The sequence below is a fragment of the Colletotrichum fioriniae genome (assembly GCF_027942845.1).
Source record: "Colletotrichum fioriniae strain IMI 355084 chromosome Unknown scaffold_2, whole genome shotgun sequence".
Classification (NCBI taxonomy): Eukaryota; Fungi; Ascomycota; class Sordariomycetes; order Glomerellales; family Glomerellaceae; genus Colletotrichum; species Colletotrichum fioriniae.
Window position 1 is genome coordinate 2,861,933 of NW_027076838.1, and position 24,792 is coordinate 2,886,724.

The 24,792-nt window shown below is 52.2% G+C and overlaps 8 protein-coding genes and 2 non-coding genes across 10 annotated transcripts; 8 read left to right on the top strand and 2 right to left on the bottom strand.

Moving 5' to 3' along the window:
- Positions 1–1,902: 1,902 nt before the first annotated feature.
- N0V96_002586 (uncharacterized protein) lies at positions 1,903–4,110 on the top strand (the record flags this gene model as incomplete). The annotated part of the gene is made up of 2 exons (XM_053187375.2): positions 1,903–3,163; positions 3,968–4,110. The coding sequence occupies 2 exons, from the start codon at positions 1,903–1,905 to the stop codon at positions 4,108–4,110; spliced, it is 1,404 nt and encodes a 467-aa protein (XP_053054879.2).
- Positions 4,111–4,683: 573 nt separating this feature from the next.
- Positions 4,684–5,673, bottom strand: N0V96_002587 (uncharacterized protein; the record flags this gene model as incomplete). Its single annotated transcript, XM_053187374.1, has 2 exons — positions 4,684–5,183; positions 5,274–5,673. 2 exons carry the CDS (start codon positions 5,671–5,673, stop codon positions 4,684–4,686), a joined length of 900 nt encoding a protein of 299 aa, XP_053054878.1.
- A 1,978-nt stretch (positions 5,674–7,651) lies between these two features.
- N0V96_002588 (uncharacterized protein) lies at positions 7,652–8,185 on the top strand (the record flags this gene model as incomplete). Its single annotated transcript, XM_053187373.2, has 2 exons — positions 7,652–7,762; positions 7,829–8,185. The coding sequence occupies 2 exons, from the start codon at positions 7,652–7,654 to the stop codon at positions 8,183–8,185; spliced, it is 468 nt and encodes a 155-aa protein (XP_053054877.2).
- Positions 8,186–9,350: 1,165 nt separating this feature from the next.
- N0V96_002589 (uncharacterized protein) lies at positions 9,351–9,712 on the top strand (the record flags this gene model as incomplete). The annotated part of the gene is made up of 2 exons (XM_065756565.1): positions 9,351–9,549; positions 9,612–9,712. 2 exons carry the CDS (start codon positions 9,351–9,353, stop codon positions 9,710–9,712), a joined length of 300 nt encoding a protein of 99 aa, XP_065614934.1.
- A 342-nt stretch (positions 9,713–10,054) lies between these two features.
- N0V96_002590 lies at positions 10,055–10,149 on the top strand. The gene has a single exon. It is a non-coding gene; the product is annotated as a tRNA-Pro (tRNA).
- Positions 10,150–10,784: 635 nt separating this feature from the next.
- N0V96_002591 lies at positions 10,785–10,871 on the top strand. Its single transcript has one exon. It is a non-coding gene; the product is annotated as a tRNA-Glu (tRNA).
- A 1,983-nt stretch (positions 10,872–12,854) lies between these two features.
- On the top strand, positions 12,855–14,643 carry N0V96_002592 (uncharacterized protein; the record flags this gene model as incomplete). Its single annotated transcript, XM_065756566.1, has 3 exons — positions 12,855–12,959; positions 13,102–13,904; positions 13,962–14,643. The coding sequence occupies 3 exons, from the start codon at positions 12,855–12,857 to the stop codon at positions 14,641–14,643; spliced, it is 1,590 nt and encodes a 529-aa protein (XP_065614935.1).
- Positions 14,644–16,063: 1,420 nt separating this feature from the next.
- Positions 16,064–17,165, top strand: N0V96_002593 (uncharacterized protein; the record flags this gene model as incomplete). The annotated part of the gene is made up of 2 exons (XM_065756567.1): positions 16,064–16,624; positions 16,680–17,165. The coding sequence occupies 2 exons, from the start codon at positions 16,064–16,066 to the stop codon at positions 17,163–17,165; spliced, it is 1,047 nt and encodes a 348-aa protein (XP_065614936.1).
- A 978-nt stretch (positions 17,166–18,143) lies between these two features.
- On the bottom strand, positions 18,144–18,893 carry N0V96_002594 (uncharacterized protein; the record flags this gene model as incomplete). Its single annotated transcript, XM_053187369.2, has 1 exon — positions 18,144–18,893. The coding sequence occupies one exon, from the start codon at positions 18,891–18,893 to the stop codon at positions 18,144–18,146; it is 750 nt and encodes a 249-aa protein (XP_053054873.2).
- A 1,642-nt stretch (positions 18,894–20,535) lies between these two features.
- On the top strand, positions 20,536–20,901 carry N0V96_002595 (uncharacterized protein; the record flags this gene model as incomplete). Its single annotated transcript, XM_065756568.1, has 2 exons — positions 20,536–20,663; positions 20,802–20,901. The coding sequence occupies 2 exons, from the start codon at positions 20,536–20,538 to the stop codon at positions 20,899–20,901; spliced, it is 228 nt and encodes a 75-aa protein (XP_065614937.1).
- Positions 20,902–24,792: the final 3,891 nt, after the last annotated feature.

Consider the following 24,792-nt stretch of genomic DNA (forward strand, 5'->3'; position numbering starts at 1 on the left):
AAAAAAATGACATTTATCTGTTGTTGCTGCATCAAAACTTTGCCTCAATATTAATACTCAAGGCCGCTGCTGCGTAGTAGCCAATCCCCTGACCAGCCCTTGTGGTATCCCACCTCCCTACCTACTCAGACGGAGTCTTGAGTAGTCCGGATTTTTCAAGACACAATCTCTCAGGAGTGGTACATCCATGTTGTTTGCAATTAACCTACTTCATAAAGTTTTGATGGTTTTCTCGGCAGTCAGGTGGTTCTATATAGCGCCCGCGGGACGCGTGGGGTATTCCGCAACTTCGTCTTTGCTCTACCCACGTCTTTTATATCGGACGAACTACAAAAAAAGCTTCATAGACTACCTAATGTGCAAAGGGCTTTGGATTTCTTCTTTTTTCTTCAGTCACTCGTTCCGACCATGAGATTCTTGTCTTGCTTCACCTCGCGGTGGCCGTTGCGCTTGCCACCATCGAGCAAACTACTGTTACGAACACGGTCCCGAGCATCGTTCTAGTTGAGTTGACTGAAGAAAATCAACAGGTACTTTATGAAATATGAAATACACCAAGTTCGTTGCCCCACGAGACTAATCTACCCTTCTAGAATCTAGACGTTGTTTTCAACACCATAGAACGACGCTTGTTCGACTACCTATGCATAGTTACCCGCCGTCATACCTTAACTCCCTATCCTTTCGCGGCCTCTCGTTTGGCTTGTCCTGCGAGGGAGACAGGGAAATAGTCCGGAGCGAAATACTGCCTATGATCCAATCCCTAGACATTGTCAAGAAGGCTTCGTTCGCCTCGTGGAGTCATAAAACGCCTCAACGCGGACAACAACACCCCCAAGAGCGATATGGAGCTCTCCCAGGAGAGACATCACATATATTCAAACGACAAGCCACCACATCCCCCAACAACGAATTGTACGAATCACCCGTCCTCCCAACACACAACGACACAGGTGTATCCCGCCTTCATGCCGAAGGCACCCTCGGGACCGGCATGCGCATCGCAGTAATCGACACGGGCTTCGATCTCGCCTCACCTGGACTTTCCGAGACGCGAGTGACGTATAACTACAACTACGTCTAGGACGCATTCGACTTTACAGGCGATAATTGTATCAACTTCCTGCACGGGACGCATGTATTGGGTATCATTGCCGCCAAGAGCGAGGAAAGAAAATTCGGCGTTGTTGGCGTCGCGCCGAATGCGACGGTTGAGCTGTATGGACTTGATCCGTGTGAAGGTGCTGCGCCGGGTGGGTTGGATGATTTGATGGCTGCCATTGAGAGTGCTAGTAGCAAAGGAGTTGATCTTATCATGATTGGGTATGGGATCGGACTTGCTTTTGAAGAGGGTGAGTCCACAACGTTTCACGATAATCTGCCCAGACTTTGAGTTACGCTGAAGCTGACATTGTTCGGGCAATCCACTAGAACCAGTCGCTCGTTTGGTCAGCCAGGCTGTTGCGAATGGAACGGCGTTGACGGTTGCGTCTGGGAATGGCGGGCCTGGCTTGTTCACGGGCGGATCACCTGCCAACGCCCGTGGTGCTGCGGCGATCGGGTCGGCGGATAATTCTGCGACGCCGTACTACACGTGGCGAGCCAACTTCACGTCTGGACATGAAGCTGGATTCGTTCGTTACGCGCCTCAATTTCCTGCTAACTTTCCTGCTGGGAATAACCTCACTCTATGGAGTCCTGGCCCCGCGGAAGGGCTGCCGGAGGGGTGTAACCCCGCGCCGGGGAGCTTTATACCTCCCACCGACCCGGCGAATACGATCATGCTCATTGAGGGATCATTGCTGGTTGGGGCCTGGGAATACGTCAACGCGGCTTGCGCTTGCGTTGGGGATTCCGTATGTGCTGAGGTATCAGCCTGCGCCGGCCTCCGTCGTTGATGGAATGCAGTGGCGGCCTGGGTTTGCAGAGTATTCCAGGGACTTCAAGGGCATTGCTCGGATCTCCAACGAGGATGGGCTTTTCTTCGCGAGGTTACTTTCCAACGGCTCGTCTGTACGGATTTCCGTTCCGTCCAACACCTCCGAAGCGCACGAGGAAGTACTTTACCAAGACAATGACATTTCGGGTGGTCTCGTCTCCGGGTTTTCTAGCTGGGGTCCCACGCCCGAGGGCAAGAGTTACCCGTCCTTCATCGCACCGGGGGAGAACATTCTCAGTACTTTCCTGCCGAGATACGGCGGTGTGGCAGTCGTTGGTGGAACGAGCATGTCGAATCCGTTTGCCGTGGGCGTGTACGCCCTGGTGAAGGAACGGCATCCGGACTACAATCCGCAGCAGATTCTTGCGGTGGTGGCATCTACTGCGAAGCCTGTGCAGTTCATTGATGATGCAAGGCAGAAGAAGGACGTTTTGGCGCCGGTGTTTAGTCAAGGTGGTGGACTTGTTGATGCATGGGATGCGGTTCACACCGTTTCGTTGGTGAATGTCTCGAGTTTGGACTTTAATGACACGGCGCATCGTCCTGAATCGCTGAAGTTCAGTTTAAGGAATACTGAGAAAGAGATGTTGAAGTATCAGTTGAGGCATCTGGGTGCGGCATTGGGGTATATCCTGAGCGAGGCGGATCCCTACGGTTTGTCCGGCGCGGAAGGGTATCCGGTGTATGCGGACGTGGATATCTCCCCAGCAGAGGTGGAGCTTGCTCCGGGCGGATCTACATCAATCTCGGTATCCGTCAGATCGAACCCAGCGCTTCCGGAGACCTCTAGGGGCGTCTTCTTTGGAGGCTACATCGAGATCGTGTCCTCTGCAACTGAGGCGAATACCCTCACAGTTCCATACGGGGGCTTCAGCACGCCCCTGGTCAATATCCCAATGATCAACCCCAACGCATCGCACCTCGTCAAAGTTGACCCCTCCACAAACCTCGACACGGAGGTTGAACCCGACACACTCTTCACCTGCCTCTTCAACGGGACCATCCCCAAGCCGGCGTGGCCTGTGAGCTGCGACCTCGGCTTCCCCGGCTTCCGAAAGGTGTTTGTCACCGCGAGCCGGGAATATACCTACGACCTGGTCAGCGCCGACACGGGGGAGGATATCTTGACTGGGACGTTCAAGGGGAGTGCGGAAAATTGGGCTGCGCCGTCGAGTTGGTGGGTTTGGGATGGGTCAGAGGAGGATCGGAAGTATGTACCTCTCGGTGCGTATTTTTGGAGGGTGAGGGCGTTGAGGTTGAATGGGGATGCTGGGAGGAGGGGATTGGGATGTTTGGGAGAGTGGGAGGTGGAGGTTGGCGTATGATGAGAGGAGTGTTGGGCTTCCTGGGAACGGGACTGGATTGGCGTAGCAGGTTCAAGATACTTGAGGTAGGCCGACGCTGTTTCGTGCCCTTCCGGTCCCAAGTCGGTAAGAACTGATTCTTATGCTGTTGAGTAACGTTGTCTGACAAGTCGAAGTGGAAGGACATCGCTTTAAGATAACAGGAGATCATTGTATTTTCATAGACTTGGTATTTGTCGCGTGAGCCATCGATCACCGCGTTCTAAGGTAGCTAGGAATGGATCAATGGCAATATATGAGCAGGCCACGTCTGACTTCTCTCTCTTCGATTTACTAGTGCCTCGGGTCACTTAGCAAGGCACGTCGTTACAGCAAGTTCCGACATCGGTGTCGGTGCACCAATAGCCATTGCAGCAGGTGCCGTCGCAATGGCAGCGAGCCTCGATCTGTACAAGTCATTAATGAGCATTCGTTGGATTGGATCGTATTCTGGAGATGATTGTGCTTACGAGTGTCCTTACGGCGTGCTGGTTCTCGCTCATGGCAACAGCGTTAACGCCGGCGATGATGGTAGCGAAAACAGATAGGATGGTGGCGGCCTTCATCTTGTTGTTGATATTGGCAGAATCTTGGTGGATACGGTTGAAGAGTTGAGTAGGCGATGTTGTGACTAACATCAACCAGCTCGGCGAATTGAACAGCACTCGAGTTTATATACCTCCAGGACCTTCTTCCCTGACCCGTGGTCTGGTTGCTGAAACTTACGTCCATCTCAAGGAGGTCAACATCATTCAGATCTACTATCTTTGCTCATCCTTCAAATCCTCCACCAGAGCAAAACTAGAAGGACCCAAGACCATGGCTTAAATCCATCAAACCATATTGAAGAGAGGTTAAAGGTGAAGAAGGATCCGTGGAGTCTTGGCCGTAAGCTGGTCACTGGGCTAAGTCGGTTTTGGGAAGGTGGCTACCCCGGCAGTGATCCGAAGGATCGGGAGGCCCTGGTTGAGAGGCCGTTGGAGGATCGGGCAGGCGATATTGGCTAATCTGAGAGGTGAGATCTCGGTGTGTGAGAGCTAGGTCCAAAAAGGCTTTTACGAGCTGTCTCGGAATGCCGGCGATGAATTTGATGACGCTACCCGAAAAGACGAGTGTCGAAGATCGGGTTGTCTAGGTGACATTCAATGATAATGAGAAGCAACCACAAGATTATAAATGACACAGAAGAAATTTGAGAGGTGGTATAATTTCTCGGTGTTACATGATACATGTAAGCAAAAGACCACCGTCGGCTGAGCTGTGGGCGACTAGGAGTAAAGGGAGCAGCCTCAAATGCTTTGCTGCATGAGAGAATATTCTCATGCAGCCATAGAAGATTTAAGAGGAATCAAACATGAGGACTCTCTCAATCTCTGCACTTCAAACGATTTCAACTAATACCTACTGTCCCTTCTCAATCTTTTCCATTGCTAGGTAAGCATCTCCAGCATCCTTCCGCGCCTTCTCACCAAGCCCCTCAGCATCCCGAATGACCGCAAACCTCTCCTTCCACAGCTGCCACCGTTCGGCACAAAGCCCATCAGTCCCCTTGAACTTGCGCCTCATCTTCACAGCTTCCTGTTTATCAAGCTTCCACAGGGGTCCAGCTGTTGCTCCGCTGACCACCTCATCGCGCCCGTGTAAGAGGTGACCGGCGTGAACCATCCAAGCTGCGGCAATGCGTGTCTTGTGTGTGATATCCTCTACGGCGGCTGGATCTGAGTTGATTTCGTCTGGGGCACCGCGTACAGGCTTGACGGTGCCTTCGAGCGCATCTACGAGCGCCCAGATGGCATTTGTTTCGAGTGGGACGAGACCTAGGCCTGCGACTCGGGCTGCGTATGCTTGCAGGTTCACCTGTCGGTCTTTTCTTGCTTCTTCACTGGGAGCTCTTGGATCGCCTATTATGAGATATCTTTTCAGCAAATGCTATGTGAAGGGAGAAATTCTCAAAAGGTAGTTGCAACATCAGAAGCGGGGCATGATCTTACCGTCACTAAGCGTCTCGTTCAAGGTATTCGCAAACATGGGAAGACTCTTCCACACATCGACCGAGCTCTCTCTTGCACCTCCCCATTCTTCGCCAAGAGTCACGGTCTTGGGCGGGAGGCAGACGAGCGCCTTGATGACTGCGGCCAGCTGATCTTGTTCACGCTGGTTGTAAGGGATCTGGCGGGATAAGTCGTGCATGAGGTCCCAGAACCACCAGAGGAAAGAACCTGCTGTGCCATGTTCTTCGTAATTTGAGATGAAGAGCGAGTTTATTTCCGCGGCGGCCTTTTCGGCTGAGATGGTATTCTTTGAGTCGAAGGCAGCATTGAGTATCTCGACGACTTTGGCAGCGAAGGGAGGCGCACCGGGGTCTTCTAGTTGGAGATGCACCGCCGACATTGTTGGTTACGAGATAAGAATGACTTTGCGATTGACTGTTTGTTACTTTCTGGATCCAAATGCAGCTGTAATAGAAGATCTTTCCTTCCAGATATCTTGAAGTTTACAGCTTGACAATGTGTCAATCGGGCGTCGGGGTGACAGATAGTTGCATCGAGTTTTGGTAGTTCAAGTAAAGCTGCCGTCATCCGGCGAAGACTCTCAATTAGAGTTCGCCCCCTAGCCCATAAATAAAAGCCCGGCTTCTGAAAAGGGAAAGTCTCCAGGCCCCTCCAAGGCCCCAGGGATGAGTCTTCCAGGCCGCAGTGCGTGCCAGGATGGGCGACCGTGTTTCGGGGCCCGGCGTCCCCGTCGGCGCTTGCATAGCCCTAAAAGGGGGGGCCGCCTTTCCTTTCCCCTCAAACGGCGCGATGCCGCCAACCCGTGCCGGGCGCCGGTGCACCATGAACTTCAGACGCCCAGAGCTCGTTTCTGCTAGGCAACCAAAGTTTAACAAAGTCTAAAATACGTGGTTTGTTTGGGGTATGTTGGCTATAGTTGGTCATCCTATGAACCTTGCTGTCGATAAAAGGGGTAATGGCAATGCCCCGTCCCGTGCCAAGCATCGTGTTCGAATCGTCCGAAAGAGAGAGATTTTCTAGGCAGAAAAATAAGGTCGTTCGATTATTCTGCCTCTCTTAGTATCATGATCTTCAGATACCCCGGCTTCCTAGTCTATCTGAAGTATGTTACCAAGCTAAAGGCGAAGTTTGAGCTATTTGACATCCTATGACATTGGTATCATGCCCAGAGGCAATATCAACACTTAGACTTTCGCTCGTTCCGGATGTCAGGCAAGCCCTGGAGTGCTCTTTTTACGGCCGATGAGATGATGATTGGCTACTTTGGCATGCTTGGCTAACAGAGATGATGTTTTTTGTTTTAGACTCCGAGAAAGCATCCCTCAGGCCGGCTATGGAGGCGTTAACCCGTTCGCTGCAAGGTTACATTTGGTGGGGGCAGTCGCCAGGTCATGATCACTCGGCGAGCATACAGTATCATGATCGGCAATGTCAAAGTCTCGTACATATGGCCTGGTACTGGCCGGCGGAGTCAATCACCCACTCTTTCGGCACATCTAGCCGATGCATTGGTGCATAGCAAGAGGGAAACTCACTTGTCAGAGTCATTCGGGACCTTTCACAAATGACCTTGTCGTTTTCCACTCACATATAGACGCTTTTGAGGTGTAAGTCACCTAGTCAGGGAATATGTAGGCCCGAACTGAGATGGCTCGTTGCTACTTTGGGATCCTTCACTCTTTCGATATTGCAAAAAGAAGTTGGGCCCTCTTACACGCCGGTATCTAGCCATAAGGTAAGCGGTTGAAATGCACGCAACTATCGACTTGCCTCCAGCATCTACATCTACCGTGACGATTCATCGACACTGTATGAAGAAGTTGTAGAGTATTTCGGGCAATAAGAGTTGCGAAGAGTTGTGTTAAGTTGCAAAAGCCATTTGGCATAGTCTATGCAACTATTGACAATACAAATTCGGCCTATGTTGTGATATAGTGTATAGTCTACATGACACTTCGAAGCGCATGTTATTTTATCCCGATTGTAGCCAAAGTTAGGATTGGATATAATTAGGCCTCTGAGATATAAGCAGATCATGTTGGCGGCCATATATTGCTACATCACTGACTCGCAATGAAGTGTGAGCATAGACCACGTTCACTCGGCTGGACCGGGAACATGGCTGACAAGTTCCCTCGAGACATCTTGGAGGCCTAGGAGAGTAGAAACAACAAGTGCTCAACTTCATGAGATAAATAGCGTCGTCTTGCACCGACAAAATGAAGAAATCTCCAGCTCACTCCTCATCCAACGGTACTTCAAAGCCTCTTACATTCCTTTACAACTTGGAAACATTCAACCTTTTCTCACGCTCATTTCGCAAATTATCTTACTTTCAGTAACATCAACTCGTCAAGATGGTTTCCTACACTTACATTATCACTCTCCTCGCTGCCACCGCCAGCATCGCCAGCCCGACCCCTCTCTTGGGCGAGGATGGCATCATCGAGACTCGTCAAGCCGGCCAAGTAATTACTCCAGAGCCCTCCTCCTGCCATCTCCGTACGGCATCAAAACTAACCATCTCTCAATAGTCCTACACTTGCAAGGCAGGAGCCAAGAACGATGGCGCCTTGTACGGAACAGTCAAATACGACACCTCCATTGGATACCTCCGCGAAGCCAAGACCACCGCGGGCTCCAGCGGGTACCCCAAGCCGTTTGACAACAGGGGCAACGTGATGACCTTTGCCTCGGGATGCTCTGGCACCGTCTACGAGCTCCCTGTCCTTGCTGACGGCAAGCGCTACGACTTCAACGCCAAGAAGGGGACTACCAACCGCCCTGGCCCTATGCGTGTTTACTACACCAAGGATCTCAAGTTCTGCGGAATTGGAGCCAAGGAGAAGGCTGACGGCACTGGCAACCCCCACAACTGCGCCGCCAACTAAGGGGTTCTTTTTTTGTTGGCTTGAGGGATTGCTTTGATAGATGTTCCTTATGTGATGGAGGAAGACGGCGCATGGTGTTTCTGTATGAAAGATGAAAAAGATGGTACATAGACAAACATCCAAGTACAATCTTTCAACTTATCGTCCAGACATGGACGTGACAGCTGTTCCCCTCCGAACTGTTTGACTTCAGCCGATGCAGAGCGCCAAAAGGCCTTTGAATGGCCTTGCCCACTTTTTGGTCGCTCCAGAGGACTGGGGATAGCATGGAAAGCTCATGGATTCCGAACCGAGGAATCACCTCTAGGTGCTTATTGTTAGGCCGTACATACTAACGAGCTCTAAGTGGTTGGATTGCTAGCTTGCTACCCCCTGAGAACGATGGCTGGACTTAAGTGAAATACAACTGACTAGGGGTTGGATATAAGGTACCGCCTCAAATCATTGACAGCCAGAAACAATGCATAGGATGCGAAAGAGACATGCCCGAAGTGATTAACGAGAAGTGCTCAGGGCTCCGGCCGGACCAACACCTCCTCCCTTTCCTAGCATCAGGGCTGAGAAGAGACAGGGGCACGTGGGTAAAAAGTGGCTTGAATGCGTGATGACGGCAGCCACAGCTTACAAGCGAGAGACAATATCGGTTCCCTTCCTCCACCTTTCCTTCCCGCCCGGACGAACCCCTCCGCTCTGTCCTCCTTCCCCGTGGCAGTTGTGTGGCACAGACCATGTACCTGCTCCTGCCGTCCAATTGTTACTGGTGAGAATGGCACGAATGGAAAGGTGCGTGGCTGGAACGACGTTGTGTGATTGTCTGTGTGGCTGGTGACGTCACGATGCCGACGTCACGGGCGACAATTCTCACCACACATGGCAATCACTGGCGTCGGCTCCTGCCTGCCCCAACCCGCCGCTTTGGTTCGGTTGGGGTTAGCCAAGTCTCAGGCGGCAACGCCCATCGCGTCACAAGGACGTTGTTTTTCGTCCGCGTGGGCTCTTTCCTTAAAGTCAACGGTGCGGCCAGATCTCCATCGACCTTGTGAGCTGTTGGAGCTAAAGCTGAAGCTTCCATTTATTCACCTTTGCCAGATCGCATCCAGACTTGCAAGCTCATTCACAAACCAAACACTCCAACTTTACCAATATTACAACACAAACCGTCACCATGGCCGTCTCCAACGCGATTCAGGATCTTTTTAGCAGCATCAACGAGCTCCTCTCTTCCATCTTCAACGCCTTCTACCACGTCCTGCAGACCATCTTCAACACCATCATCGGCTTCTTCACCGGTCTCGTCAACCTCGTTACCGACGTCTTCCAAGGCGCAATCGACGTCGTTGGCGGACTCGGTAAGTTCGTCTTGAGTAAGTCCTACATCACTAATACAGCTGTTCGTCGTCTTGTTGCTGACTCCCTTTGCCAACAGGCAATTTCGTCATCATTGGCGTCATCGCGGCCGGCGGCTATGCCTACGTCCGGTACACCTCGCAAGGTCGACAGGTCGCTACCGGAAAGAAGACCGCCTAAGCAGATCGGTTTTACACAAATTTTTGACGAAGGTGCTACACAAAAACCCAATGTGGACAATACGGAAGGTTAAGCTTGGTGGGAGACACACGGGATGAACGTACAGGGATGGGCTTTGACGCAACAGCACAGGATCCGATGATACCACTATTGTAGCCGGTTTTTATTTCAACAAAGATACCTTTTAGCAACGCAATCCATTCGTTTTTCTTTCTCGTGCTACTGGTCGCTTGACTCCTCCGTGCACTATTGCCGGAGTCCGCTCCGTCACATCGTCTTGAGCACCTCCGGCCGAACCTCACTCCGAAGCGGGTCCCAACCCGCTTCCGCGATTCTCATCATGGCAAGATGGCCGAGCGGTCTAAGGCGCCAGCTTCGGGTTAAATCTGATCCTGCCCGTGTGGGAACACGCGCGGGTTTGAATCTCGTTCTTGTCATAATCTTTCTGCTTCGGGGCGTATTTGTTGGTTTTGTCCAAGGAAAGTTTGGTCAAGTCGAACTTGCGGCCCATGCCGATGAGGTGGGCGGCTTTGTGGCGCGGCTGGCGCTCAAGTTGAACAGCCCTGAGAACGCGATGCTGCCCAGCAAGGCAAAGAAGCCATGCATGATGCATCACTTGGCTACACCGAATGCTGCCTTGGTATCCTCTCATATGGTCGGGGACGATAGATAATGGCACTTGGCGCGCGCCGGTTGTCCGTTGAACAAAACTGCTCCAGAGCCGATTGCGTCCGTTGTTGCGCCGACTTTTTTGTCCGTGTAGAAAATTAGAGACTCTCGTCTGGCTAGCCGTGCAACCGCATCGGGGCTTTAGAGAGAATGCTGAATGACTAGGTCTCGTCCCTCTCTTTTCTTCGCACTCGACTTGTTTCTCGTACGCAGTCTTCATCTGCTGCCTGATGGAGGAAATGACGGAGAAGATGATACGGCTATTTGCCTTCATGACACGCCGTCACTAGCGGCATCCTGGAAGGAGGAGATCTACCTAGGGTAAGACCGCAAGTCCACCGCCAGCTCCACTCTCACCACACAGGATACTGAGTTACCAATTTTGGGCTTAAGGGTATCAACATCCGATATGGTGTAGTGGCCAACATGATGCCCTCTCATGTCCTTGAGAGGTTAGGCATAGCCCCGAGTTCGATTCTCGGTTTCGGAACTTTTGCCTCTTGTCAAGGCTGTTCGGTTTTTTTCTTCTTTTTTTTCTTGTTTTTTTTTTGAAGATACCGGCTGTTGTTTGGGTGGCTTACGAGTCGAAACTTTTCAATTTTACATGGAGCGTTACGATTACATAAGTAAGTACTCTAAGTAATTGGGGTTTTACGATAGACAAGCTGACATTTCGTCGTTGGATGCATCAAATGAAGTAAAGGTACTTTGCTACTTGATGTACATACCTTACTTATTCTCATGCGCCAGCCTGTCCCAACACTGGAAATGCTCAACTTTGTTGGTGCTGTCAAGATCGTAGCCGCCGTGCCGCTGTCCAAGAAAGCTTAGCATCTGCTTGAAGAAGCAGGGGTTCGTTCGTCTGGAGTGGTATTTTTTCTGTTCCTTTTCTCCCCCACTTTAGCCCCTCCGCACGCACCGAGTTCGAAGTACATACATATTCGCTTTTGCTCCTCTGTGGACCGCCCAAAATTCATGCTACAAGCAGCCAGAACCGTCAGATCACAATTCCTAGTCGCGGGAAGATACCGCTGTTGGGCTATCTACTCCGTACGAAAATTTTGGATTGCTACGCATAGTAAGAGGTATAACTACTGAACTGCAACATGCGTTGGCTTTGAAGCTCGTGTTGACTCCCCACTGACTCCCCGTGGCGATGGAGAAGACGCAATTCGGCAGCCCAGCCAAGACCCTGTGGACTTATCCCACCGGCGGGATGTGGATTGTGTGGTGGATTGTCTCCGAGAGTGAGGTTCTCAGATTTTCCCGTCATTGAGTCTGTCATTGAACTTCATTGCCAGGTACGTTAAGCTCATCGGCACTCTGGAGACTGTGTTCGATTTGAAAGGCTCCCTGCGTGAGGCAGGTAAAGAGCTTGCCAGTGATACTTAATGGAGGTTGATGAAAGCTACCTGGGCGCACCATCTCATGTTCGAAGCTTTTTTGAATCCTTGGAGGTTCCTCGGTCATCGGCCACGCATCGGCGGACTCCCACCCACATTCCGCCTAGCTCTCTGCACGCAAAAACATAATGGATACAACGTACCATTCAGCCAGCGTCAACATCATCAACTGGCCGCGGAAGTGCAGAAGTCCAGCAACATCAAGAGTCAATGAAAAAAAAACCTATTCCGGCGCACTCGACTTGGATCTTATTTTTATCACGCCCACCTATTAGCCTACGGTGGCTGGATGAAGGGACGAAGCAACGCCGCAGCGTCACCAAATCTGAATGCCGATGAGCGGATCGGACCGTTGACAAAACAAAATTGAATCCTCCGCACGTTGACTGGTCGAGTCCGCCACGAAAAGCCTGCAAACCCGCGCTAAACAACTTGAAGCCATTGAAACTGGGGCCGACGGCGTTTCTGACCACCATCCACGCCCCTCGTTCATCACGACATGGAACCAATTCCGGGAACTTCCTGTAGTTCCTGCGTGGCCTTTTACTTATCTCACGCCCTCCCACTCCCACCCTTGTCGGTCGTTCTGAGTTCATCCAATCCGGGATCACTGATCTCTTTCAATCATCTTATCAGATCATCTAATCTGATCCTCTCGACTCCACCGTTCAGCAAAGGATGCGACCATATTCACGCATCGCACACCCCCTCCCCCCAGTAAGACGCACTGGCGGAAGGACGATCACATCGAAAGGACCAAACTTACAGAACCCCCCCTTGCTGAAGAAAAAACAAAAAGTCAGAGAGAGAGAGGCATTTTCCCTCTGGTTATTCTGCCCCGGATGTGACATTACGTAGAGCCTAGGATTGGTACAAGTAGGTCGTAGATGAAATTTGACCCTAATACCCCGCCATCTCCTTCACTACGTAGCTTTTTTCTCTTCTTTTGTACTGCGTGTGGGCAGCAAGAGTTCTTTCGTCCCTTTTTTTGTTTTGTTTTCTTCCCCTCCCTTTCGTCATCTTCCCGGAAAAATAGCTTGGCGATACCCTCCCAAGCTTTGAGGCTCACGATGTTTGGCGTTTCCAACTGGCTAATCGCGGCCAGCGTGGCTCTCGCCACGGCCGTGTACTGGGCTTTCAAGGCCGTGTACATGAGAACCAGATTCAGAGGATTGGTAAGAGCTTCACTCCGACTTCAACTCACTCCGCCGCATCCTGCGCGCGCATCAGAGTAGACAGGCGCAAAGCATGCAGCTCATAAAAGCCACGATACTGACTCTCTTGGTGTCTTTTTCACAATAGCCTCAACCGCCAAAGCACTCATGGATCTGGGCGCACACAATCATCTGGGAAGAGCTGGCAGCCACGCTCCCGCTCTTCACCCACCCCCAGCATATCTACACCATCATGGCGCAAAAGTACAACCTTGGCGGAATCTTCTACGTCGACATGTGGCCCTTTGTCGAATCTCAGGTCATCATCACCGACCCGGACGCCGCCCAGCTCGTCCTCACCACGAACCCCTACCCCAAGCACCCCACCATCGAGCAGTTCCTCCGCCCTTTCACCGGCAAGGACAGCATCGCAGCGTCCAATGGCGACCGCTGGAAGTACAACCACCGCATGGTCGGCTCCGGCTTCACGCCCACCTACGTCAAGCCCATGGCCGGCATGATTGCCGAGCAGGTCCTCATCTTCCACGAGCGCCTCCGCGCATTTGCTGCCAAGGGCGAGTCGTTCAATATGGAGGAGGAATCGGCCAAGACCATCTTTGATGTTGTCGGTAAGATTGTGTTTGGTGTCTCTCTCGAGGCCCAGAGGTCTGGCTCGCCACTGCTAGAGGATCTGCGAAACTCGATTAACCCCGCGACCACCTTCATCGGCACCCGTAACCCGTGGAAGAAGCGCAAGGCGCAGCAGAAGTTGCAGGCGCTCAAGGATCGCGTTAGGGATACCTTGGCCAAGGAGATGAAGGAGAGGTTGCGCATCCTCCAGGACGAGAAGGAGTTGCCTTCGCGACGACAGGTCAAAAGTGTCTTGGACCGCATCGTCCTCGACCGGATCCAGAGCGGACCGGGCATGGGTCTCGACGACGAATTCATCGACACCGCTGTTACCAAGTAAGTTGATCCTTCTCTCACGCATGGCATGTTTGTCCTCGCTAACACCAAAACCAGCCTCAAGGCTCTCCTCCTCGGAGGCCACGGCACCACCACCGACACCTTCACCTGGGTCACAATGTTCCTCTCCCTCTACCCGGACGTCGTTGCCCGCCTCCGCGCCGAGCACGACGAGCACTTCTCCCCGGACCTCGACACCACCGTCGAGATGCTCATCGCGAACCCGCAAAAGACAAACGACATGGACTTCACCAATGCCGTTATCAAGGAGACGCTCCGCTTCTTCCCCATCGGCTTCACCATCCGCCAAGCCCCGCCCGGAACGACGCACCTCGAGTGGAACGGCCGCCGCTGGCCCGTCAAGAACCTCATGGTCATCCCCTGCGCGCACTCGACGCACATGGACCCCAAGGTCTGGGGCGAGGACAGCAAGAGCTTCCGGCCCGATCGGTTCCTGGGCGAGGATGCCAAGGATATGCACCGCTTCGCGTGGCGGCCGTTTGAGCGCGGGCCGAGGGCGTGTATTGCGCAGGATTTGGCCATGGATGAGCTACGCATCATGTTGTTGCTCACGGTGCGGTGGTTCGATTTCGAGACGATTGTGAATGGGACTACGCAGAGGGTTGATTATATGGATATCGATCACAAGGTGGGCGATTTGGCTTTCCAGATGGTTGGTATGGAGGCGAGGCCGAGGCACGATATGAAGATGAAGGTGCACGTCAGGGAGAGGAAGTAAGCGGTCATCTCCGTCATGCTAACCCCGACTAAGGCGTGGTCACTGGAAGGGATTTCTCGGCGGGCTCTGCGTACGTGAACGCCGACTCGGCGATTCTGAAGGTCGTGGTGGTTTGAGGGCTCACGGGGGCGTCTCAATCAGAAGCACTTTAAAATGAGTTGAGGGCACACAGCGAAGAGCCTGGTGGTTTACATCATTCGGGCCGTTGTCACACATTAATGCCATTGTCTCAAAGGTTAGCGACAGCTCGTCGGGAAGGCATCTTGGTGATGGACGATGACTGGGTTCCTCTGCATTTTGGGTCCGGGATTTTATTGAAGCTGAGCCAGACTCTTGGCCCTGAATGATTTGACCAATCAAACTTCAATGAAATGACACTTCACTGCAAGAGGTTTTTGACATCGCGTGTCAAGATATGGTGGGATGGGTGTTCTCCGGTCCGCGTTCGCCCTTGTCTCGTATGTACTCACACGTAGAAAGGAACACTCAATTTTACTCAAGTTCCGACGAACCTTGTCATTAGGTAAAGCCCCAATGTCAGGTAGATGACCAGAAGCAATTGATCATCCAACTAATTTTGCCAATGTGAGAGCATAAACGTTTCTTATATTCTGTCCTCTGTTGGGGTCCATTCCTAGGCAGTCGGTCCGTCACCATCATATGAGAAGGCTCTTCAAAAGAAATCTCGTATCAGGCGTCCTCCCTTGACTCCTGACCACGACCTGTTATTCAAGCGGAGACATGCCAAATAGAAATGGTCACGAAACATGGACAGTGACTTGTTAGTATGGATAAAACATTCCGGCCCGAGATGAACTCTGGGGTGAGACCAAAGTCCGATTGACTCACGATTGACGTTGTTGATTTGATGGGCCGTTAGCCGAGATGGCGTACATTCCACCATCGTGGCGCCCGACGCTCGCCCCCTTTCCTTTGCCTCTTCCCCAGGAAAATGGCTAAGACTTTGGCGTTTTAAGATTAAAATAGGCGCGGCAGGATGAAAGAACGCAGAAGAGCGTTAGTCGGCCGGCAAGCATGACGGGTAGAACGCTAGCAAAAAATACGAGGGGCTAGGAGCTACGTTCTTGGGAAGAGAATACGAGACGCGACTAACTGAATTCTTGCTGGAGAGCGAGGCACGACAAACACAACAGCACAGGAATGTAAAATGTCATCCAAATCGGATGCGATCCGAGGTTTGCCAACAAATTACCCCTTGGCCATCAACGCTAGCTGAAATGTTTACGTTTAATCAACCGTCTTGGCTTCAACTCGATGTCCTATAAATCATGATCAAAGTTCTCCTTCAGACTTACCTTTCTTTCCACCTCAACCCTCACACTCATTTACAACTTTGACATCAAGTCATACCACACTCTTTTACACAACACCGGTCTTCACCACCCAAATTCCAAACAACATGTCTTCTCACGTGGCTCCCCTCCTGGCCGGCCTGATCATCAGCGCCGCCCAGCTCACCTCCGGCTCCCCTGTCGCCGACGCCCCCATCGCCCCCGTTGCCGCCCTCCTCACCAACGGCACCTACACCCAGGTCGTCACCGCCATCACCACCTACTGCCCCGAACCCACCATCATCTACCACGGCAAGTACACCTACACCATCAAGGAGCCCACCACCTTCACCATCACCGACTGCCCCTGCACCATCACCCACACCGGCCCCATGCCCACCGGCACCGCCGTACCCCCATCATCACCGGCGTCGTGCCACCCTCCGGCCCCGACTGCGCCGCCACCTGCGCCGCCGCCTACGACAAGTGCCGCGGCGCTCCCGACGCCAACCGCGCCACTTGCGCCGCCGAGTACGCCGGCTGCCTCGGCTACAGCCCCCTTCGGCCCCGACGGCTCCCTTGTCACCCCGACCGCCTGCTCCGGCACCGCTACCGCCGTCCCTCCCATCGCCACTGGCATCGTTCCTCCCGGCACCGCTACCGCCGTCCCTCCCATCGCCACCGGCGTCGTGCCCCCCCTCCGGCCCCGACTGCGCCGCCGCCTGCGCCGTCGACTACAACAAGTGCCGCTCCGCCTCGGACGCCAACCGCGCCACCTGCGCCGCAAACTACGCAGGCTGCCTCGGCTACAGCCCCTTCGGCCCCGACGGTTCCCTCGTCACCCCGACCGCCTGCTCCGGCACCGCTACCGCCGTCGTCCCCACCGCCACCGCCGTGCCCCCCATCGCGACTGGTATCGTGCCCCCCGCGACCACTGGCGCTGCTTGCGTTACCGGCTGCAACGACGCCTACAACAAGTGCCGCAGCGCTCCTGGCGCCAACCTCTCTACCTGCGCTGCCGAGTACGCCGGATGCCTCGGCTACAGCCCCTTCGGCCCTGATGGTTCGCTCGTTACCCCTACCGCCTGCTCTGGTTCTGCTACCGGTGCGGTGCCCACTGCCACTGCGAAGCCTTTGCCTTCTGTTGTGCAGGTTGCGTCTGCTGGACGTGCGTCTTTCGGGGTCGCTGTTGCGGCTGTGTGTGGTCTTGCTGCCCTTGTTCTTTTCTAAGGGATGAAGGGGGCGAAGTCTGTTCGAGATTGCATCTCGGGTTTTTTGTGTATTGGATTCTGTGTAGATAGTTGGCTTTAATGAATTGTATTCATGAGACCGATTTTCTTGAGAGGTATCTTCAATAACCTGGTTGTGTCAAGCAATAGTTGAAGTTGCGCCTGTTCAGTAACATTTTGGTGGTTGAATCGGACTAAGCAAATTTGTGACTTCTAATACCTTTCCTGCCTGCAACGTGTTATCAAGATGATAGACCTTGAGGGTTATAGCTTGGAAGTACTCTCTGACGCTCTTCAGTATACGTGCAGTTATGTAAGCTGACAAAGTATTATCTACCTCTGTGTATGAACTTTTCCCTTATTAGCCACAAGCATCAGATTCCTCGGGGATATCTTGTAATCAAAGATTGGCACAACGTCCACATTTTGCCCACCATTCTCAATCAGGAACAGGTACCGATCAAGGGCAATCACACTTTCAACCACCTTGCAGCATAGAACACTGAGTGTCCAGAGGATCGCTACTTTGCCCTCATATCCTCGGTACCTTTCCTCATAAGCTACCAGGTCAGCATCAGTGATTTTGCTCCCGTCAACATTAAGGCATCCCGTTGCCCTGCGTGCGAACGCGTTGAAGCTAGCCATATCTCCCTTCCGCACACCCCACACCGGCCTGTCCTCCTTGTCGAGCTCTATCCCTTTATCGTGGAAGATCTTCTCCAACAAGGCTCGGTAGAAGCGCCGTTTGGAGTACGCCGACTCCTCCTTGCTCGCATCAGCCCTTTCCCAGTTATTCGGCGCCTGACAGCCCGTCATAAGCGCCGTGGCACTCAGTGTGACGTTTTTCTCGCGCATTTTTGCACTGATGGGGAATCCATCAGGACAAGCGGCGGAACGCGGGACGATGTGGTTGTAGCAGCATCCGACGGCGCCTAGACACACGATGAATGGGACGGTGGTGAAGTACCGCAGCATATGCTCAGAGAGATTCCCCGCACGCGTGGAGACCGACGAGCACGCACTTTTCGTCTCCAGCCCAGGCAGCTATCTCATCCGCCAAAGGTGGCGTGCCGTTGATGTAGCGCCGCATATGCTGGATCCTGCTTTCAGGAATACCAAGACTGGCTGCGCAGGCCTTCGAGGCTGCGATCTGGGACTCGCTGCCGTCGATGGCTAGTACGTGGAGCTCTGGGAAGAGGTAGGCTAGTGCTATGGTGAGGTAGCCTTGGCCTGAGCCCATGTCGATGATGTGGGTTATGTTGTTGGTTTGGCAGACGATGTGGATGTATGCGGCGGCGGTGGATACTTCTGCAATCTTTTTGGTCTTCATGCGACTTGTTAGGGTCTCTGGTAGCGCGATAGTTTTGCTGGGGCGTTGGTCTCGTGGAAGGGCGAGGGACTGGACGCTCTTGAGCCACTTAGACAGCGACTCTGGCCGATTTAGTAAGGGTTGATGCCGTTGTCTTTCATCTGCTTCGTCATTTGCCGGAAGTGAAGGTTCCAGCTCTTCAATGCTGTCGATCAAGTCTTGCTGAGCTATGCGATGATCTGGAAACGATGCCCACCACGATGTCCAGTCGGCGGGTAGGGCGTCCCAGGCATTGTAGATGAGTGAGTCGTTAACGTGGATGTCCCCAGTAATCTGGCGAACTAGGGGCGTGTCAATGAAATCGATGAGATCTTCTACATATTCATCGATATTGTTGTATGGCCTTGGTAATGTAACCATTTTCGAGAGATTCGTATCGTTCCGTCGGTGTCGCGTTGTCGAAGAGCGGAAAACATCGGCCAGCACTCTGAGGTAAAAAAGTGAACTCTTGGACGCTCTCCTGCTGAAAGCGGTATGGGGCGGCAGAATCTGATGAAAACAACATGATCGGAGCAAACGAGATGTAAAGTTGGTTTGAACGAGCCTTTTGCAGTTTACTCATGTACCAGCAAGTGGTAGCCACTCTATTAAAAGACTCAACCCACAAGCCGAGAAGGATCGCACATAGTGAGTGGCTAGACCGCTTCTTGTTAGCACTTTAGTGTCTAGTAGGAGTTGAGCCTCCATCATTCAACGCAAAAGGGAATTTTCGCTTTTCTTCACTTCGAAAACCCAACACTTTTTGATCACTGTATTCAAATACTCGAAGAATACGGAAGATTTGGAGGTCGGTGAGCCACCCTCTTTCACTTCCTTGCGACTGACAAGCACTCCTTTCTCGTACTTGATGGCCCACACACCTACGCTCAAATCGCGAGTAGTCGGCTTCACAGTATGTCTGTTTCAATCCCTTTTTTTCGGGGTCAGAATGTGTGCCTTGTTTTCTTTATATCGCGAGGCACTTAGACAACTCGCGTTCTGCTCTGGCGAAATGTCATCAAACCAGGTTTGGAAGCCAAAGTCTCACGGGTCCATGGCTTCTCCCAAATAATCTGCTGTCCATATTTGACGTTGAACCGTGTGTACATGTCTCGAAGAGCTGAATTATCCGAGAAGACGTTCGTATGAATCAAGTTTGAGTGTTATCTCAAATATAAAATAGCTTCATGATCTCAGGTGATCAATATGAAAGGTTAGGGCAATGAAACTGGGTGCATACCCGACCATCTAATCGATCCAGTTTTCCATGGTCGTGATGGTACGCTCTTATCCCAGCAGCTTCCAGAATCGTCGAATGAGTGCTTCTTTTCGCTTCGCTCGATATTGAGTTAGACTGTGCTGTAGTAGCTGAGACGTCAAGGTGTATTCCAATACCTATCTTATGTGTGGATCTACATAATCGCAACCAAAACGAAAATGGCTAGTAATTCCGCCCTTTAACCATAGTGCCTTCACTCCATTCGAGTTTCATGATATCCCAAAACTTCCTGTAACGATCCACAGCACCCTTCCCGTGCTCCTCACTAATACATTTGAGCCATTCCTCGTCGGGTTCGGGAAGCTGATGACAGTCTGGCCTGGCCCCGGCGTCCAGCAGTCTCTCGACTATATCCCAATACCCTTCAAAGATAGCCGCATTGACCGCGCTTCTGTATTTCCCGCCATGAATGTTGATGTCGGAGCCCTTCGCAAGGAGCAACTCAACGATTCCTAGCGTGCCATTATGCGCTGCTGCCTGTAGAGCCGTGTTATAAGGCCCGGCTGTCGTGTTGGCATCGGCGCCGTTCTCGAGCAGCAACTCAACGGCTGCTATATAGCCTGTCCACGCTGCTGCCTGTAAAGCTGTGCCAAAGAACCCGCCTATCATGTTGACATCGATTTCTGGGCAGTTGTCGAGGAGATATCTGAGGCCATCAACGCATGTCTCCGGGAACGGCACCGACACACATGCCGACTGTAACGGAAATCCAAACCGGCCAGCTTCCAAATTGATATCAGCGCCATGTTCGAGCAGAAAGCGGACTCTGGAGACGAGAGCGTCGGAACTTTGAAAGAGCTCGAGTGCAGCCTGCAAAGCAGTGCCGTGCTGCTGACCTCTGCTGTCATTTACATCGACACCGTGATCGAGAAGTAGCTTCAGCGTATCATTGCTTGGTGTTCTACGGCTGCCAATCGTAGCTGCAGCATGCCAGGCGCTCCCGAAAATCCCGCCTTGAGCATGGACGTCAGCGCCATGTTCAATCAGTAGCCGCGCGATTTCACATGCAGGGTTATTGGGAATGTCCTCGTCTCCAAATCCACAGGCCGCCTGAAGGGCGCTCCCATATTTTCCGCCAGCAGTATCCACATCAGCGCCATGGTCAAGTAATAAGCGCACTGCTTCCATTTTGCCACTTGCGCAAGCGCTTTGAAGTGCTGTGCCGTGAATCCCCCCTTGCCTGTTGACTTCTGCGCCCTTGCTGAGTAGCAAACTCTCTAGGTCAACATTGCGAACGTTGTTGGAAACCGCGGCTTGAAGCGCACTTCCAAATTTTCCACCGGGGGCGTTGACATTGGCCCCCCTCTCAAGCAATTTTCTCGCGATCTTTAAAGAATAATACTCGCTCAGGCGAGATTCGCTCTGGTAATCACACGCAGCTTGTAAGGCATTGCCCAACTCCCCGCCTTCTACACCACAGTCGGCGCCTCTATCCAGCAAAAGGTCAACCAGCTCCAGATATCCTCTCTGGCAAGCTATGTATAATGCTGTGCCGTAACGGCCTGACTGGTTGATTTCCGCGCCTTTGTCTAGAAGGAGGCGAACTGGATCAAGGCTAGATTTGTCGTAATACTGACACCACATGCATATAAACTGTAGTGCGGTGCCGTTCTCTCCTACCGGACCATTCACGTCGGCCCCCATGCTCAGCAGGTTTTCAATCACCGCAATTACATGAGAACCTGGAAAGTTAAGACGTGAACAGATGCTCCTGCATGCCTCTTGGAGCGGGTCTCGGCCAGAGTTTAAGTTGGGATGAGCGCCCTGCTGTAGAACAAAGTCCAGAATGCTCCGCTTCTTCTCCTGTTTCGAAATTTGGATTGCCCAGAAGAAAGCACTCTCGTGTTTAGTACACACTTTGCTGATATCAGCACCGTTGTCGAGGAAAAGCTGCAAAATCTCGATGCACTCAGTGATCTCAAGCGGGTCGAGCGAGATATTGCCACAAGCCCTAAGCAGACACGACAAGATACACTCCGTTTTGCGTACATTAGCTCCACGACCCACAAGCATTCGCATGCCTGCAAATCTCAAACTCCTGGCCGCGGCTTGCAGAGGTGACCCGGATGCTTCATCATGCGCATCGATATCTGCGCCGTTGTCGAGCAAAACTTTCATGACCGCTAGGTTCCCTTGGCGTGTCGCAGCCTGGAGCGCACCAGAACGTGACGTATGTCGAGCATTGGCGTGGGCGCCTTTTTTTAGAAGATATTGGACGACTTCAACGTCCCCCCCTTCGACTGCCTCTATAAGGGCCAAGTCGAGATCTTCATGAACCACAAATCTGCCGGTCCACGAATCTTCACGGAGCAGCCACTTGGTGAGCTCAAGAGCGCCGAGCTTGGCGGTGTAGCAGTACGGCCGCCGCTGCTTCCCCAAGATCGCACTGCCCCGGGAGAGGGCGCTCTCAGCGAGCGAGAGTACCTCAGGCGTCCACAATGTGCGCGGTACTTGCTCCAGGTGCCATGCCCAGTCGTGGATGGCGTACACAATCAAGTGTGGGTTTCGACCGGTTTTCCTTGGGCATAAACTGTAAGATAGGCAGCAGTGGGCGGTGTGTAGGTGAGCCTTTGCTTCGGTGAAATGGAAACTTCTGGCGCGGCTTTGCTGTATACGATCGGATATCAAATACTCTTTCACCGTGAAATGAGCGAGTCGAACGAATGTCGAGTATCTTTCCACTTCAGTAGTCACGAGGCTCGGGAAATATCGCAAAACTCCTTTCGGGTCAAAGAGCCGCTTTTTCGTAAAATCTCCTGCAATCTTAGGAGAGAAGATAAAGATTTCGGCAAGTGCTTCCAAATGCAGCGGCCTCCTCGCCGAAGCTAGCCATTTTAGAGACCCAAGGATCTGGGGTTGGAAGGCGGTGTCTAAGCTTAGGAGCAGCCTATTATATGTTTCGTCAAGTCCCAAGGGTAGGTCATCCAATGCCGAAAGTATGGCATCTTTGGAATTCAAGTGTTGAAGGACGTCGAATTGGCACACAAGGAATTGAAACCTGATAGATGTACTAAGTATTAGCTGGGACACTACGCCACAATCTAATTCACTCTGTTGACCTACATTCCATCTGCTCTCGCGAGCAATACGTTTTTGGCTTTAACCTTCATGTCGTTGGGCCAAAATTCGTATGTCCTGGTAGCCAAGGCTGAGTCGATGTACAGACCAAGATCACCATTCAAGCCGGTCTGAGTGTCTGTCAGACTTATGGCACGTTTAGCCGGCAGATGCGCTATCTCGTCGATCTTGGTTTTAATGTCCGGTTCGGCTCTGCTCGTACATAGGATGTGGAGATTATCTGGCATTGCAGTAAGGATGTGATTGAGGCAATCTAGCAGCCTAGACCGCTCGCCGTCAAAAGTCGGACACTCGTCGAGAGCGTCTACCACGATAAATACTGCCGAAAACCCACGCACAGCAGCTATGAGTGCCGCTTCAAGGCTCTCTATATCTGGGCGCTCTTTTTTGGCGATATAATTCTCGAACTTCTGGATCGGATGTGGCGTGTCGGGACGGCTCGCGCAAAGTTGGCCAATAAGCGAAGATAACATAAAAGTTACCTTTTGTTGCTCCAGGTTCCCAAAGCTGAAGAAATAGTAAGCCAGCGCAACTTGAGGATCCTCCTCGGACTGAACTTTCAAGTGTTTGATGACTGATGAGCTCAGAATCGACTTCCCGGAGCCAGCTAGACGTCGTCAGTAGTGCAAACCTATCACATGGCTATTGTATGTCATACCTTTGCCGTTGAGCCACAAGAAAGATTTTGGAGCTATTTCCCATCTTTTGTAATCTTCGTTATCTTGAATCAGCCATTCGCAAGTGCCGCTGCGGTGTTTGCCACGCGCGGCATTATACTGCACAGAAGGGTCAACGATGCAAAGCCAGTCGAGCAATTTTTGGCGCTTCATGTCGTGTTGAATTTCTTCAACCCTTCTTCTCAGGTCGGAAACATCTGTGCCAATATTTTCCCAGTGGTTCATGGCTTGTTGATGTCGCGCCTCCGCGTTCTCACATTCGTCCGTGTACGTCTGGTCCCGCACATGATTGCTTACTTTGTCGAATTCAGTCTCGTGATATTTGATCTGTTCAAGCAGCTCTTCCCAGTCGTGATGCTTCACAGAATCAAGCGCCATGCGAGAGGCAGTTTTGTGGTTGTGGTAGCGATAGCATACAACCTGAAACTTGAGGATCTCTCTATACAGCCTTTCCAAGACGATTCTGTAAGCAGCATGCGGCCCCGACGAAGGCTCTCTGGTCTCTGACTCGTAACGCCGGACATAGAGATCCTCCCACATAGAGCTGCGTACTATGAGGGACGATATATGCTCTAGTCCTTTTGCCAGGGTGGCGGCTTGATCTAAGGGATTTAGAAGCAGCTGTGTAAATCATCCAAAATACGCCAGTCTCCCAGAACGGGCAGCGAACGTGAAGGGTAGGAGCTTACCGGCAGTAACAAGCTGACACCACTCCAAGCAATTGACGCGTATGGATTTGAGACTAGAGCTTTGGCAACAAAGTCATTGGCCCAGTCGACCACAGCTAGGACGGGCTTTACAACATCCTGGACTTCCACCTCGGAGCTGCCAAATTTCAACTTCCAAGACTCCCGGTTGACTTGGTCCATCTTGTGCTTGAGGATCATTGTCAACCAGTCTTTCGTTCCGGCATGTGAACGTATGCCAGCGCCGAGGCCAGCAGCAAAGTTCCCACATATCTGGTCCTCGAACTCTTGGACGAGACTTCCTTCTTGATTTCGCAGGTTTTGATATGCCACGTCCCACAACTGCCGAATAGACCCTTCAATGCTTTTTGAAGGCGCTAGATTCGCGGTCGGCTCGTCTCGTGTATCTTCTTGGAGCGTATTTAATGGTTCACTGGCTGAAATCGATTGCGGTGTTCCCGACGAATCGGTCGTGCAGGAGGGTGCCTTCTCCGCCAGCGCTCTCACCTGCTGCCGTGGACTCGGGTGGGCATGATGTGGTTCTCTGGAGATGTCATCTT